This window comes from Anopheles stephensi, chromosome 2, assembly GCF_013141755.1.
Source record: "Anopheles stephensi strain Indian chromosome 2, UCI_ANSTEP_V1.0, whole genome shotgun sequence".
Classification (NCBI taxonomy): Eukaryota; Metazoa; Arthropoda; class Insecta; order Diptera; family Culicidae; genus Anopheles; species Anopheles stephensi.
Window position 1 is genome coordinate 2,221,398 of NC_050202.1, and position 15,984 is coordinate 2,237,381.

The 15,984-nt window shown below is 49.1% G+C and overlaps 3 protein-coding genes across 5 annotated transcripts; 2 read left to right on the top strand and 1 right to left on the bottom strand.

The window, feature by feature from the left end:
• Positions 1 to 316: 316 nt before the first annotated feature.
• LOC118503080 (mucin-19) lies at positions 317 to 7,729 on the top strand. 2 transcript variants are annotated; one of them, XM_036035962.1, is made up of 6 exons: positions 317 to 1,519; positions 2,145 to 2,239; positions 2,311 to 6,344; positions 6,436 to 6,606; positions 6,679 to 6,840; positions 6,912 to 7,729. In XM_036035962.1, exons 1-6 carry the CDS (start codon positions 1,230 to 1,232, stop codon positions 7,059 to 7,061), a joined length of 4,902 nt encoding a protein of 1,633 aa, XP_035891855.1. In that variant the 5' UTR covers positions 317 to 1,229; the 3' UTR covers positions 7,062 to 7,729. The 2 variants fall into 2 exon arrangements, with proteins under 2 accessions (XP_035891855.1, XP_035891856.1); XM_036035963.1 differs by having other exon boundaries at positions 2,341 to 6,344; positions 6,912 to 7,717.
• A 48-nt stretch (positions 7,730 to 7,777) lies between these two features.
• LOC118503084 (BET1 homolog) lies at positions 7,778 to 8,569 on the bottom strand. The gene has a single exon (XM_036035967.1). The coding sequence runs from the start codon at positions 8,248 to 8,250 to the stop codon at positions 7,894 to 7,896; it is 357 nt and encodes a 118-aa protein (XP_035891860.1). The 5' UTR covers positions 8,251 to 8,569; the 3' UTR covers positions 7,778 to 7,893.
• Positions 8,570 to 8,827: 258 nt separating this feature from the next.
• LOC118503083 (transmembrane protein 19) lies at positions 8,828 to 10,348 on the top strand. 2 transcript variants are annotated; one of them, XM_036035966.1, is made up of 3 exons: positions 8,828 to 9,050; positions 9,121 to 9,265; positions 9,328 to 10,348. In XM_036035966.1, the coding sequence occupies exons 2-3, from the start codon at positions 9,223 to 9,225 to the stop codon at positions 10,203 to 10,205; spliced, it is 921 nt and encodes a 306-aa protein (XP_035891859.1). In that variant the 5' UTR covers positions 8,828 to 9,050; positions 9,121 to 9,222; the 3' UTR covers positions 10,206 to 10,348. The 2 variants fall into 2 exon arrangements, with proteins under 2 accessions (XP_035891859.1, XP_035891858.1); XM_036035965.1 differs by having other exon boundaries at positions 8,830 to 9,050; positions 9,121 to 9,258.
• The last annotated feature ends 5,636 nt before the right edge of the window (positions 10,349 to 15,984 follow it).

Genomic DNA, 15,984 nt, shown 5'->3' on the forward strand with positions numbered 1-15,984 from the left:
AGCATTTTGCAAGATTTACAAACTTTGTAAACTAAACGTTTAATATTTTATTACGAAAAGTCACTTGGATGACAAATACGTGATGGTGGTGTTGATTTTTCGATTGAAAAAGGAGTTTTAAGGCAAACAGTTCTATTAAGAATATTTTCTTACCTTTAACCACATAAAATGGCTTGGTGATCGTTTAAAAAGCTCCTGTTGAAGAGTATTTTTCACAAAAAAACGTTTTAATGTATGCCGTAAACAAAAATGTATCAAAAATGATGAAATTCTTCCACTGTGTGGAATGTTATTGACATGGTTTCGTCCATTGGTGGGCATGAGTGTGTGTGAGTGTGCGCGCGAGACATGGACTTCGTCAAATGAAACCAACGCTTTCAGTGAGTGTAATGAAGCAGACGTCTCCTGCAGTGGCGATATTATTTAGAAGTGATTTGGTGTGGGACTTGTCGTTTGCATTCCCTAAATAGCATCTGCAAACCATCTCTCCTGCGCTCCAGATGCAGTGCAGTTATGCTAGAAGCAAAGTAAAGTGCCGAAAAAGTATGGCGTTCCTTCATCTGCTGTGGGGAAAGTGATGTGGAACGGGCGCACCGTGAATCGTTCCCATAGCTTCTTGGCGTGATTTTCAGCCAGTGCTGCCGCAGAAGAATAGAAAGTGTGCGATATCTCCCATTTTTGTGTCGCTGGTGCCATCAAAACCGGAAGCTACATGGTGTAATAGTAGCGAAGGATTGAAACCCGTACATCAGTGCGCGCGTGTGTGTGTGCGTGCGTGCGTGTGTTTAGTTGTGCCGTTTGGCGTTTCATTTCCCGACCAAAAACAGTAAAAAATAAGAGCCAACGAAGGTGAAAGAATTTTCATCACCAAAGGGGAGCTGCATTTTTCGTGCTTTGTGTGTTGCCAAAGGAAGAAAGCACCCGCTGCGAATAATACGCGAGAACGCCATCTGCTGGTGTGTGTGAAAGCGACGTATTTGCTCTGCTAGGAGAGAGAGAGAGTGTACGTCGTGAGAGTGTGTGCGTGTGAGGTCGACGTTGGACGTTGAAAGAATTTTTATTTACTAGCGTGTCGCGCGCGGATTGTGGCTGTGTCGTCTAGCCTGCTAGCACGGAAGCAAATTTTGCAGGAAATCTGCACTTTCTGAGGATAGAATCGTCATTGCGAGTGTGTTTCGAGACAGTGTGGTTCGAAATAGGTGAAGATTGATTGGTAAACGCCAAACAAAATGAGTTCACAGGATGCTGGATCCGCGGGTGGTGGACCAGGAGGTGGTGGTGGCGGGGACAAATCAGCATCTTCCGGAACGGTGAACATTTCCGGCGGAACAAAAGCAGTTACATCGCTCCCAGTGGGTGCTGCTGGCGGAACGGGAGGAGGAGGTCAGCTGAGTGCGACGAGTGTCGTTGGTGGTGGCGGGGCAACTGTGACCACCACAACGATTCCGATCGATCTGGCATCCGCGTCGAAGGTTTTAGTTCGGCCCGAGAAAACGACGATGCCCACAACGACGTACAGGTTAGTGTTGCAAAATGTTCGGAACCTGGGCAGCGAAGAAGATACGCGCATTTTTTGGCCGCCACGAATCGCGTCACGGTCGAGTGTGGTGTGCGTGTGTGCGTGAGATGAAAAAGTCAACACGTATACCATGGCAGCTGTTCCCCGTTGACACGCACACGCACGCCGATCCGATGCTCCAAATCTCGAAACGAACAAGAGAGTGAAAGAGAAAGAGAAGGAGAGCGATCTCTCGACAGTGCAAAAACGTTCTTATCACACGGGGCATTTATTTTTATTATTATGTTGCCCTATGCAGTACTATTTGCACAGGGGAATTTTATTCCTAATTGCAAAGTAGTTGTCCAAATGGTTTAAAGATTGAAGTTCAATTTCTGAATGGATAATTAATTGGTTCAAATTATTTACACAGTTTATTTATTCAGTGAAATAAGGTTTTAAAATTTGCATGCAAATGCAAAGCCTTCTTCTTCGCCTGAGGTCCTGTAAGATCACAGCGTCCTTATAATGACTTTCTAGAATTATTTATACAGTTTAGCCGGATGGACAACTGTTTAGATTGTTAGGACAAGTAATTGAATACTTAATCAAACTGACGTTTTCTACCATTTTCTTTGTCCAACAGATTCGGTTCAGCACCTGGCAGTCAGATGCGTGTCGTGATACCGAGCAGTGCCGCTCAGCAATCGTTCTACCGTCAGCCGGCGACCATTAAGCAAGGTAATACAGCATAAAGCCCCCCCCCCCCCCCCATACACACGCACTTATGTTTAAATTGAAAAATTGAAAAGTTTTCACCTCTTCCCATCATTTGCTTACAGATGCGACGACCAATCGCACTCAAATCAGTACGCTACCGGCAGCACGTACCGTCACGCAGAACGCATCGCTAACCGTGTCCCGTGCTCCGCAAACCACTCCGACCACGGTATCGTACCACGTGTCGAACCGTGTGTCCGCAACCCCGGTTGTGGCGGCTAACCTGCAGGCAACGACGCGCGCCACCATTAACGGACCGATACGCATCTCTACGCCACCGATACAGGTGGCAACGAACAACAACACAACGACGTACGTACAGCGTCAGCCGCAAACCGTTGTTCCGTCGCGTAGTGTTACCGGGGGGACAGCGACGGCCGCTACAATCATTTCGCAAAGCAGCAGTGGCGCAACGACGACGCTTGTGCCGAACTTTCAAATGTCCACACCGTTGTTCCGTGCGAGCAGCATTGGGGCGGGCGCGGGACAAGTGGTTGCGGCCGGCGCACCGAGAGCGCGGGTAGTCACCCAAACAACACTGTCCGCCAATCATCATCAGGTGACGGGAGTGGCTAGCAGTACGGGTGGAGGAGGCGGTGCTGGCGGCGGAACGACGGTAGTAACACCCGGTGGTACAACTGGAGGCACTCCACAGGCGGTCGCGATAAGTTCCGCTTCCGGCGGTGGGTCGGCAGTTGCTTCGAGCGGTACCGGAACGGGAACCGGTCAGTCGCAAGCACTAGTGGCGACGCTGTCCGCCGTGTTGCAGGGACCACGACAAGTTTCGACCCTTCTCTACACAAACAATAGCAACGCGCAACAGTACACGATTGGGCCGAACCAGCAGCGACTGGCACTGGCCACAACTCTTTCGCCACAGCGTCCACAAGCGACGGTAACGACCGGAATCCGGCCCACCATTCAACGCTTACCAACGGCGGGTATTCGTGTGAGTACAGGCAGCTTAAACTTCCGCTCACCGGTGCTCGCATCGACGACGGTTCTGACGACAATTGCTTCCAACACGGGAACGGTTGGCACGGTGACCAACACCCAGCAGCAGCAGCAGCAGCAGCAGCAGCAGCAGGTTCAGCAGCAAGCACAACAGCAGCTCCAGCAACAACAGCGCACCGTAACGGCCACCGGAGCGCCAACCGGTGCAACGGCCATTTCGAATGCCATCCCGGCACGCATCATTCAAGTGCAAAATCCTCCGAGCGGTACCACCGGAACGGCACAGATCGTGAATCGCCTTCAGACGAATCTGGTCAACATACAGCCACTGATTGTGAGCAACAGTCGGTTGCCGCAGAGTGCGCTGCAACCAGCCGGCATCACAATCGCACAGGTTGGCAAGCTAACGCAGGTGGCGACAGCTGCTGGCACGGCGGGTAACGAAGGCACCGGTTCCGGTGGCAATACCGGCAGCGGTTCCGGAACGACCACAACACTCCAGACAGCGTCCGGTCAGCAGATTGTGGTCAGCACGGGTGGCGCAGGTCCGGGAGGCGGTGGTGGCGGGGGCGGTGGTTCCTCCGCAACGGCCATCATTGCGGGCAATATAATTGCGGCAAATCATCCCGGCACGCAATCAGCCCACCAGGGACAGATAACGCAAATCGTTAACGTGAATGCGGGTCAGCCGACGGTTGTGTCGGCGGCAGTAAGTAGTGGACAGCAGCAGCAGCAGCAGATTGTGACTGTGAGTCAAGCGGGCGGTGGGTCCGCGACAACCGGGACCGTTATCCCTTTGCCACTGGCACTCACGAGTGCTAGGAATGTGGGTGCGGCAGGCGCTGGTGGCCACAGTCCGCTCAGCATAGTTACGGGCGGAATAGTGCGGACGGCGGGCGGTGCTACGGGCGCCGCTGCTACGACATCGATCGCGTCCGTGCTGCCGATTGCCAAGGTGACGCCTCAGCAGCAGCAACAGCAAACGTTGGCGTCGATGGAATCTTCGGCTGGAGGCAGTGTCACGCAGCACTATTCCGTTGCGAGCAGTGGCGGTGTGTCCGGCGGTCCTTCGCTTTACATTCAGACGCGCCCGGGTGGTGCGGGGCTGGCAGGAGCGGGTGGTAAAGCGGGTGGAGCGACGGGCGCTACCTTGAGCGTTGTTTCGTCCGGACCTGCGGGAGCTGGTGGTGCTGGCAGTGGCACGGTTGGATCTGCAGCATCCGCAACCACGTTCCTGCCGACGTCTACGTTCTACTACGAGCGGCTGACGTCTTCACCGGCCACGAGCCTTCCATCCTCAACGTCGGCCGTCACGATTTCGTCCACCGGCATCCCGGTATCGTCGTCCACGTTCGTTCAGGCGGTGGCCGCATCATCATCCTCCTCCAGCACCATCACAACCGCAAGTGCGATCAGTGGGCCCGTGTTCTCGATTCCGGCCTCTTCCAGTGTGATTAACAGCAGTGGTGGTGGTGGTGGCGGTGGTGGTGGTGGTGCGAGTGGTGGCAATACGACGGTGGTCACGGTAGCAGCAGCGGCAGGCAATCCAACTCTCGCACCCTACGGCAGCACTGGTTCGTTCGCGATTGTACAAGCTTCCCCTGCTGGAGCCCGCACGGCTACCCTGGCTGCCGGGCCAGTCCACGGCATAGTTCCCGCTTCCGTACAATCCGCTCCGGTAGCGGTATCCTCCGTGTCTCAGCCAACATCCGGAGGAGTTTCGGCCGTATCGTCCGCCACCACGGCACAGATCGTACCGATAAGATTCCACTCGCAGATGCTCATCGATAGCAGCGGTCAAACGCAACAGATAATTGTTTCGAGCGGTGGTGGTGGTGGTGGTGGTGCGGGCGGTTCGGGTGGTAGCGGAGGCGGTGGTACGAGCAGCATTGTGCCGATTATTCCCGTCGGTACGAGTGGGGCAGCAACGGCCGTTGTAACGGCCACCAGCAAGCAGCAGGAATCACCCCAATCGAGCATTTTGCGCAAACGAACGCTTGTGGAGACAACATCCGGTCCGATGAAGGCAACGCCGGTTGGGAAAGATCTAACAGCGGCACTGATGGCCGTGGAACGGGAGCGTTCCGTCCGGGAGCAGCAGGAAGCGCAGCTGCATCTACTTCAACAGCAGCAGCAACACCATCATGTAGTGGCGGAATTGCGAGAAATAGCGAACGCATCTCCGTTGCACCATTCCCGGCCACCGTCAACGGATGGTTCGACGACGGTTAGTGCCACTTCCAGCCCCGGGCTGGATGAACAGGAAGAGGAAGAATTGCGCGCACAAGCGTACGCCAACCGAGCCAGCAATGCAATGTCGGGTGATGGACACTTTAAACCCGTCCAGGATGAGCATCACTTCTTCCAGCAACAGCAGCAGCAGCAACAACAACAGCAGCAGCAACAGCAAGCACAACAAGAACAGCAGCAACAACAACTGCGAGAAATTCTGTCCCTCCACTGTACGGAAAGTTTCCCAACGAACCTCGGCACCAGCACAACGCTTTCGGTCGTTCCGATGACGAATCACAACACGTCCCTGGTTTCGATTGGTGGTGGCGCCAACAGTAACGGAGGAACCGCCGCGGGAAGCTATGAGCAATCGCCACGGAAAAAGGCACGCAAACAGCTGCTACTCCCGATGACGGATGGGCACCACCAGCACCATCACTTGCCATCGGTAAAATCGAACTCTTCGTCCTCATCGTCATCGTCCTCGTCGTCGGTGGTGACAAACTCTTCCACCTCCTCGACAAACACGACGGTCGGCGTTGGACAGCAGCAACAGCAGCCCTATCCGAACGACGAGCGGATGGATACGAGCGGATCCGGACTGGTGGTGCTTGGCCCGGTTGCAGCGGGAACCAACAGTAGCGGCATGAGCAACGCTTCTTCCCACACGAATAAGCACAACAGCAATAACGTTGGTTCGTCGGCGATGAACAACAACAATCTGCACAACAATAACAGCAACAGTAACAGCGTGCGAATGGATCCTCCTTCCTCGGGGTCGGTTACCGGGTCACAGGTTGGCGGCACCGTCATCTCCGTGGTAGCTGCGAGACAGCAGAATCTGACGGTGCGCAAACCACACAACATTAGCCTCTTGCAGGTGCGTATTTTTGGGCAAATCTTATCATTCTCATGGAATATGTGTGGGAAGTGGGTCTACATCTCTTCTTTGTTTCTTTTCGCCACCACAGTCCTACAAACAAACGTGGAAATCGGCCAACAATCACTTCCAGCGGTACACGGACGTAAAGCAGCGGGAAGAACGCCGCCCGACCGTGATGGACATTGCCAATCAATCGCACATTCTGCAGAAGCTGAACGGCTGGAAGATTTACCATCTCAGCGCACAAATAGAGGATCTGGTAAGCGAATTAGCGCGGCTCGCGTACAATGCGTTGCGCTGACCGATCATTTGAAATTTCCCTTCCTTTCAGTGCGATCTTGAATCTCAAGCGTACGGCAAGCTGGAAAAAATGTTACGTGCAATGGAGGGCAGCAGCAACGGCAGTAGTAGCAGCAGCAGCGCTGGTAGCAGTAACGGCAGCACCGCGATGAAATTATCATCCGATGTAGAACGCATCAATGAGCTGTTAAAGGTGAGTCTCTTTTTGGCTTTAAATGTGGATGTAAGAGGTCACGTGATCGATCCCTTTTTCCTCCCCACCAGGGCAATATGCAGCGCAGTAAAATCATCATCGATGGTATTAATGAGGCCCGCACGCAGATTATGAAAATTTTCCAGCACAAACCGCACGTGTCGGACATCATCCTGCGGTGCGCCTCGAAGCGTAACTTTAAAAAGCGAGAGAAAACATAAGCTAAAGGGCACGGGCCGCCGCCGCCGCCGCCGCCGCATCGGTAAACGATATTTGACGATTGAACGCTTTTGAGCAGAAAAGGTTCCTAAGCAAAGGGGGAAGTATTGTTTCTTTGGCCTCCCCGTTGCATTAAATGCAGCGGGGTTCCCTCCCCACCTTTCCGCAGGAGGCATAGGTGATGTGCGGATTTGCATGTAATGCAAGTGCAGCTTGGTGCAGCGATCACCGTAGTCCGTCTTCTTGCTGGTGGAATAATTGTAATTGATTATTTTAATCTAAGCATCTCCCCCAACAGCAACGCGGATTAGGTTTAGCTTTATTAAAGTGCGCCGAAGAAGTGTGCATCTTTGATTCATTTTGTGTCATATATACCCTTGTAAGCGCATTGTACATTAATTGCGCGCTGCAACAAACGTAAAGTTAGGAAAAGCGACTGTAAAAATGTTTTAGCGTTTAGCACACGGACCTGTCTTGTATCAATTGGCGGTAAATTCGTGATGAGGAAAACCCCCCGACACCCCCCTTTTTGCGCGACAAAGCTTTGTAAAGTCACGAAACTAGTTAAGGTATGTTAGCTAAGTTGTTTAAGAAAGAAGGGGAGGAGGCATGGCCGATAGTGGCCATCGCAATGGAAAGTTTGAAAATAAATTATGTGTAGACACTTAAACCAGTGTGAAGTGCAATGTTTTCGTAATCAAGCATTCGAATGCATAAAGTTTCGTCTTACAGTAAAGCATAGAGATGTATTCATAATAACTTTAGTATAACAAACATTCGTATCGTTGGTAGACGGGAAGCAGTTTACACCCGCGACGGACGCAACATTCACTATTATCGGAATTTCAGTATTAGGTATAGTGCAAAAAACACCACCATCACAAAGAGAAACATGTAGCACATATAGTTCCGGTGGCCGCCCTTACCCAACCGGACGACCCGATTTATCGTGTTCGACATGAAACCTCCCGTCCGGTCCATGTCCTCGTCGATGCCGCGCAGCAATCGGTCTTGGTATCGCACCTCGTTCCCGATGTCGATCGTAAGCGACTTAAGGGCACCGATTTTCCCTTTCAGCTCTTCCGCCATACGCTCGTTTTCTTCCTCCAGTGCATCGTGGCTGGCATTGCTGGGTCCCGGGGCTTGCTGAGGCAGCGGTTGGTAGCTGTAGCCGCCTTGCGTTCGTCGCATCTTTCCACCCGTTGTGCCCGATCCGGTGAAATTCGCCACCTTGCTGCCGTCTTCGTCGTCGTCGTCGTATCGTCAGGAGTAGTATTGAACCGTCTGTTTAGTCACACTGCTGTATTCCGAGGATTCTCGCGCGAGTGATGCAACAGAAGTTGATAATAATCACACTTTATAGTCACATTCAGCCTTTTATCAATCATACGGTACGATTGTAATGTGATTGTGGCCGAAAAATTGGCCTGCAAATCCGTGAATTTTGTGTACGATGCAATATTTACAAAAACACTGCCGTCATCAGCTAAACGTCAAACGCGAGCTGTCAAACTCAACGGCGCTCGGTGCGAGGACGGTCGTTTGCTTGATTATTTGTTGAATAATATTCTATGTATTGTGTATTGCGAGTGCTTAAGTATTTAAGACACGCTTTACTCGTAAAAAAACAATGTTTCATTGTTTCTTTAATGATTTGATTTAAATTGAATTTTCGAAGAAAAACGACTCACCCCGGATAATCGGGAGGACGCTACCAACAGCAGCAATAACAACAACAACATCCAATCGACGCTTTTCGAACTTCAATATGCCAAAGTCCAAGCGGATCAAAAATCAAAACACCGAAAAAAGTAAACAACATTACTTTCTCTCTCCGTTTTCCTTTTTTTTATGCAACATTCGTGTGCGCTGGGAGAAAACTAATTTATTTTAAGCTTATTCGTGCAAAGGCAATTGCTGTGAAGAAAACGGAGTAGAAAAGCTTCTGCTAGGTATCGCGAAGGTGTGCGTTTTATGGAGTGTTCATCGGAGTACGTGCAGCACGATGGCATCATGAAGCAGGATGCGCCTAATAACGCGGAACTTTCTTTCTGTTTCCAGCATCTTCCATCGACAACATGCAGGAAAGTACGATCTACAACATCCTACCGGTGTTGCTGTGCGGTCTGTCCGTTCCACTGTCCATGTTTATGTGGATCGGGAATGTCGCCTACTCGAAGATCGCAAGCGATGGTTCCAGTGAGTTGTGAGCAACGCCAAGACTGTCGATTGTTCATTGCGTTAACGGCAATCTCTTCCTACTTGCAGATAGCGTCATTCCACCGACCCGTTGGCTGTTTTCGGTGCTCGTACCGATACTGCTGATGGTGTACGGGTTGAAGCGAAAGGGCGTGAACAAATCCGGTGCCGCGTTTGGGTTAGTTTGTGCGGTGATTCTTTCGATATCATCGCACGCTTTCCTAGCCTGTCTCGCAGCCTTCTTCTTCAGCTCGAGCCGGGCGACCAAATTTCGTGGCCACGCGAAACGCAAGTTCGAGGAAGACTTTAAGGAAGGTGGTCAACGGAACTGGGCCCAGGTGATCTGTAATGCGGGCATGGCGACACAGTTGGCGCTGCTCTATCTGCTCGACTGCGGGTACGGCGAGCGGCCGATTGATTTCGTAAATCTCTACCGGTCCAGCTGGCTCGGGGTGGCCGTGATGGGATCGTTTGCGTGTTGCAATGGTGACACGTGGGCGAGCGAGCTCGGGACGGTCATTGGGAGCGGGGATCCGTTTCTCATCACAAACAGGAAGCGGGTTCCGCGTGGCACAAACGGTGCCGTTTCCTTTGTTGGGTTGGTGATGAGCTTCCTGGGAGGCACACTGATCGGGTTGGTTTACTTTCTCACCATCCGTTACACGGTTGAGACGAACATTTATCAAAACAGCCCGGAGCAGTGGCCGTTAATTGTGTTCGGTGGAATGGCGGGACTGTTGGGTTCGTTAATAGACTCGCTGCTTGGTGCAACGCTGCAGTATTCGGGACAGAACGAACGGGGCATGATTGTGGAAAGGCCGGGCAAACACGTGCGACACATAAGCGGAGTGCGCATTTTAGACAATCACAGCGTTAATCTGATATCGACCATCCTGACCGGTATCATGATGCCCTCGATTGCGATGAATCTCTGGGGCATGTTCTGATGGGAAACGGGTCACACAAGCGGCTCGTTACGTAAACTTACTAATTACGGTAATAGAGATTAATAGACGGTTGTCGATCTGTCGAGTGACTTTTTTCTTAACGGTGGCTAGCGAATAAATTTTACATCTTATATCAAATGAAATGCAGGCTTTATTCTTATCTCAATTGAGAAAAGTAGATTATTCTGTAGCAGTTGAAGCAATAAATGATTAAAACCAGATTTAGTACAAATTGTACTAAAATGTGTAAACAAAGCTTAAGTTTCCACTCGGAGGAAAATGCGGTGGAAAAGTGCAAGCTTATCGCTTATCAGCAATATGAGAATAATTTAAACTGTTTAAGGTGTTTAATTTGTTTAAGGTGACAAGCTTTAACCTCAAATGGTTTATGTCTGCCCTATCTGGCTTTCTCGACTTGACTATCACAGATCCACAGATATGATAGAGCCTTCTTATTAGTTAAGTAATATCAGTTCGTTTGAAATCATTCTTCAAACTCTTCAAACAACTGGAGCATGATAATGTGACTTAAAAATAACCCAACGCCCATTTTGTTGCATACTTTCAGGCGCTCCACAAAGCATTCACAGCCACTACAACCCGCAAACTCCGGACACAAAGAACACCTTGTAGCAACGTTGCATTTGCAATTCGATTGCAGTCCACATTTCGCTCTCCCAGTAGATCAACTTTGTGTGTTTGCAGCGAAACGGCCCTTGAAATGAAACAGCTTCGAGCAGCCGAATTGTTAATTAGGATGATTCGCTCCAACTCGAATGCTTTCGCATGATGAAACCATAGAACTTAGCGCTGTTGCTCATTAAAATAGCTACAAAAAGTTGCTCCGTTCACATATGGCCATCCGTGCTAGCGAATGAATGAGTCGCCTTTTTTCCACTGAAAGCACTTTTTGAGGGTTCCATGCACAAACACAACACACCTCTGTAGTTGTCATTCTTTTCGGAAGGCATCAATTGGAATGCAAGCGATACCTGTGGAATGCAAGTGTTGTGTTTTTTAATATCCACCGAATCTGCAATGCAGCCTTTGTGGGACCACATCATTATTGCTTACATCGGCTGCTGCTCGGTGTAATAAGCCGGGCCAGGATGTAGCAAAGTTTTTTAATCATTTCCGCATCCCGGACGCCACCGTGACTCCCTCCTTTCTTTCAACCGTCTTTTTCTGCACCTGGGTAGGTGACAAAGAAATGGGAACCGGGGCAGGCTGGAGTGTGTTGTATTTTGAATGTGCAAATGCGAATTTACCATCAGCCAGCATGGGGTGGAAAAGTTATCCCAATCCGACCAAGCCGTCCCGCTTTTCCTCCTCCGTGGCCCCGAAACACACAAGAAGCCAACACTTTGCCTGTTCCGTTCCGTAGCCGTTTGTTCATCCATGTGCTCGTTGTTCCACGTGTTGTTGTGTTGCTATGGAAGAAAGCGTGCAAGCAAATAAAAACGGAGTAGACGCTGACTTGAGGTGTCAAAAGGTGTGTGTGTGTGTGTGTGTGGGTCTTATTGAGGCAAAGAGAGGGTGCTACAGGTTTTGTGCTTCAATATACCGGGTTATGAATAATTTATGTGTGTTCCCCCTGTTCGTCCTGTGCTTGATATTCTCAAGGTCAACATGGCGTTTCCTCCGTTTTCCTACCGGGCTGTTGTGGTGCTTCGCTTAAAGATGAGCGAAAACCGATATAAAATAACAATCTTACCACCTTTGTTTTCCTTTATTCCCGGTGCAGAAGGTTCGAAAGGGCCAATCTGCCGCCAGTGAGCGGAATTAATGATGCACTTTTAATGTCCTTTATTTTACTCGACTGCAACAAAGCCGCACACACACAGCTACAACAATAATGCTGGACAGGTTGGATCACAACAACATAAAAAATCCGAAACGGAAGAAACCACGCGATACACCACAAAAGCAATAATAAAGTGTCAGAATCGGAATGGAAAACTGTCCGCGGATGGGATGCAACCTCGATACGTTCGTGTTGTTGTTTTTCCACATCTCGCTTTGTGTGGCTTTTCCTTTGTATCGCGTGCCTTTACCTGCAGACAGGTGTTAAGGTATTAATGTGCAGTTTTTATTGCTTTTGAAAGCGTTTTTCATCCCCGTTTCTCTTTATTGCATTGTGTGTGGTGCTTGCAGTGCAGCATTCCATCAGCGATGGGTGGGGAAGTTCGTTGTTCCGGTTTTCAATTTTCCTTCGGCTTTTCCTTGTGGAGGGGATTCGTTCGTGGCTACTACCCTGAATTTCCCGAACCGATGCTAGTAGACCAAACGGCTGGGGAAAACCATGCCACACTGCCATTGTTTACGTTCATTATCCTGAACCGGGGCGTTCGTTTTGGTCGGTGTGCCGTGAAGCTCGGCAGCTCGATTCGGTCCCCATGGTAACGAAACGCGCTTTCCGATGGTTCGATTGCCCAACGGTTCAAAACGTAGTTGCGGAATTTGTGGCGCCGATTGCAGCCATTTAGGGGTTACACGGGCCTTTCTAGAGACGCCCACGCGAACGTTCCGTCTGCTTGAGCGTTGGTAGGAATTTAAAAGGGCAATGAAAATCAAAATTACAAGCGCCAACGTGCCAACAAAAAAGCAGGCGTGAATAGGACAAGGTGAAATACCTGGCGGATGGTGATGAGGCCTTTATACGGGGCGGGTGTTCAGGCGAAACTTGGATGCTGTTGTTGTTATTGCCACTTTTCCTTTTTTCTTGGTAGTGCGTGCGATAGAACCACCACCAACAGCCTCTCGGGCGGGATTCTTGGAAGCAGCCGCCCCTCAAAACACCATCGTGCATTTCGTCTGTTCGTGGAACTTTGTAATGAAGCTGAAGTGTGTCGAAGAAATGCGAAATGAGAACAGGGAGAAAGACGAGAGATAAACGGCAGAAACGGAATATAAAACGATGGGCTTTAAAAGGCGCGTGTCACACCGATAAAAAAGCGGCGGTGGGTCGATGTGGTCGCTGCCGAGCCGTGCCAAGACACACCAGGCCACACCAGTGGTGTCATTGCAAAATGGCATTCGGAATATGATTTCAATTTCTGCCTCTGCCTAATGGCATTGGCCCGAAAAGAGCAGCTTTCATTCGCATGATGTATTAGATGAGGGGAGGCCGATGTATTTTTCTTTACGCCTGAGCTGAGCGTGAAGGTGCTTACAAGCGAGGTGGAAAATGGAGAGCGTTAATAATACAGTTCGTTAGGTTTTTTGGGGGACTTTTTGTCACACACCCAAGCACTTGTAGCCTCTGTGTGGGACAATTGTGCTCGGAAGAAGCAAACCGAAAAATGTATGACATTGGTAAGTTTTAAGCAGTAAATTGTCATTCCGAATTCGGAAGGAAGCGGCACAATAAAAGAGCACATTATGTATTGCAGGGAATTTTGTAAGGTGCTTTACGCTATCGGAAGCATTATGATATCAAGTTGTATTGTTATGAGAAGAAAAGCGTCTTTAAAAGCGTATTTCAGGAATGATATAAGATAATAATAAATTATTCTTCTTAAAGGTGTGCCGTTTCTACAGGATATGAAGAAAAGCGCCTAAAGGTATGCAATTTATTGCTCGATTTTTTACGCGGCCCTTATATAGTACTAAATATAGTGATTGCATACTTTCAGGCTGCATTTATCGAAAGTTAAAAAGAGTAACGGTTGATAATTTTTTATTTAATTTCTTTTTTTATCGATTGTCTTTGTGGTGGAATAAATCAATTTCAGCATATAGATTAACTCGATTCGCCCTTTTTAGCGATTTATATCCTCGATCAGCTATTTATTGGCATGCATCAAAACGGAACGACCTCTTGAGTTTGAACACATAATTGGACATAATCCGTCTTAATGCAGTTTTAAAATTTCGTTCGCTTCCTTGCGCACTCTGAACGGCACCGCATCATCCATCCGGCAACAGCAAGCATCCGCCAAGTTTTTACTCCAACCCGGCTAATAAAATGCGGAAAAATCGCCATCATCGCGAATTGATTTATGATTATGTACTCCGCAACAGACAGACGCTGGCGCAGCTAAGGGAAGTTCACTCAATTGCCAAAAGATGAGGGTAGTTTGGGAATGAATCGAACCACGGTCATAATCTTTAGCCCCTGGCATGGCTGCACCAGTGGAAACAATGCTCTTTCTATGCACAGTTGCGAGTCAAGTAGAGTTGAGAGAAAAATGGACGCCGTTCGTTGTGTGCGTCGCGAATATACCCCAAGAGGAAGTAGGGTAAGAGCTTTTCAACACCGCAAGCATTGCTTTTTCCCGCACCCCGCACGGAGAGTGAAGATGGTCATAAAATTGATTCAGATAAAAGCAATTTTCGCCTCATAATTCTCGCCCATCATCTGCCGGCGGAACTGGTGGCTTACGGTGGCTGTCGAAAACTGTGCTAATGCTTATGGTGTTCGAAGGATAGAGAGAGAGACAGAAAGAGAATACTTGGATTTGAATGTTTGATCTTTTTTGCCCTTTTAAAGTCTATTTCTTTGTTAGCGAATATTTTTCATGTGGTCTGTATGTCCAGATAAATCCGCATTGCATAGCTTCAGGCGTCTTGTCGTGCTGATTAAACATTTGGTTGAGAAATTAGCCTCAAAGTATGCGATTCGCAGAACAAAATGACCACAATTTGTCACTAGAGCAAAGTTAAATCCTCAGGTGACTTGCTGATTATTTTAATAAATTGCACCATTTTATAAGCTTTCCAGCTGTTCTTTTACTCTCATTAGATTTATTTCATACCCTACTTTAGCTAGCCTGATTAACAGGTAAAAATAATTATTTTCCGTACATCATTATTCATACAATTACGGTTTCTTTTTTTTTCCTCCGTGCCCAGTATTATTCTAAATTGTTAATTAAATCCACACCCGGACAATTATTCCAGGAATGCTTACTTCGAGTTAGCTTCTCGCGCCCATTCCGAGAAGATGTGCAGGCGAGCGAACGCTTTACACGCGTTCCCGAGCACACACAGTCAAAGGCACATTTCCGGAAACGTAAAGCTCTACGGGAAATTGTGCCAGCGCCTACACTCGCACTGCGTTGTGCCATGCTACTGCCAAAGCTTTACCAAAGGGCTTAGGACAAACGGGAGGGAAGAGATGGGACGATGAGGCGACGCGAGGCGTACATAGCATAATAAACTTTGCCGAGAATATCCTCGTTGGTGGCGTTGTCGTTTGAAGCTCCAGCTTCGTTGGACGATGTTCGAATGCCGGCAAGTAAATCTTGCCACTGAAGATCTTTGCACAACTTTGCCCATCCTGGGTGCGGTGGAAGTTCGAGTTCCCGTCTGCTGAGCAGACGCTGGGATGTAGGGAAGAGAAAAATCGATAAACCAGACTAGACAGACAAGGATCGCTCGCCGTGTCGGAGTTTCCTGTTCCTGGTCCTGTTTCATTCATCCCGTTCGGGCACAGCGTAGGAGAATGTCCAGAACCTTGCGAAAGGGAGCCACAAACGAGCACCACAAACTACACCAAGGTTCGCCGTTTGGAGCACCATTTTGTCGGCGTAAACTTTTGTTCCTCAAACTTCCAATTCGTGTTGGAAGCTCGGGTGCAGTAAATCGTGTGTGCGTCTCTAGCCCCTTTCTAGCCGTCATCGTCGAAGAAGTGTTACGACTATCTTGCTGAAGGAATCTGCAGCAAAACTTTTCCTCGAGAACGTTTACCGATTGCATACTGTTTCTCTCCAAAAAAAAAAAACGAAGTTACTCCAAAAACAGGGGATGTAATGCAAAGCTGGGAACCGAACTCAAT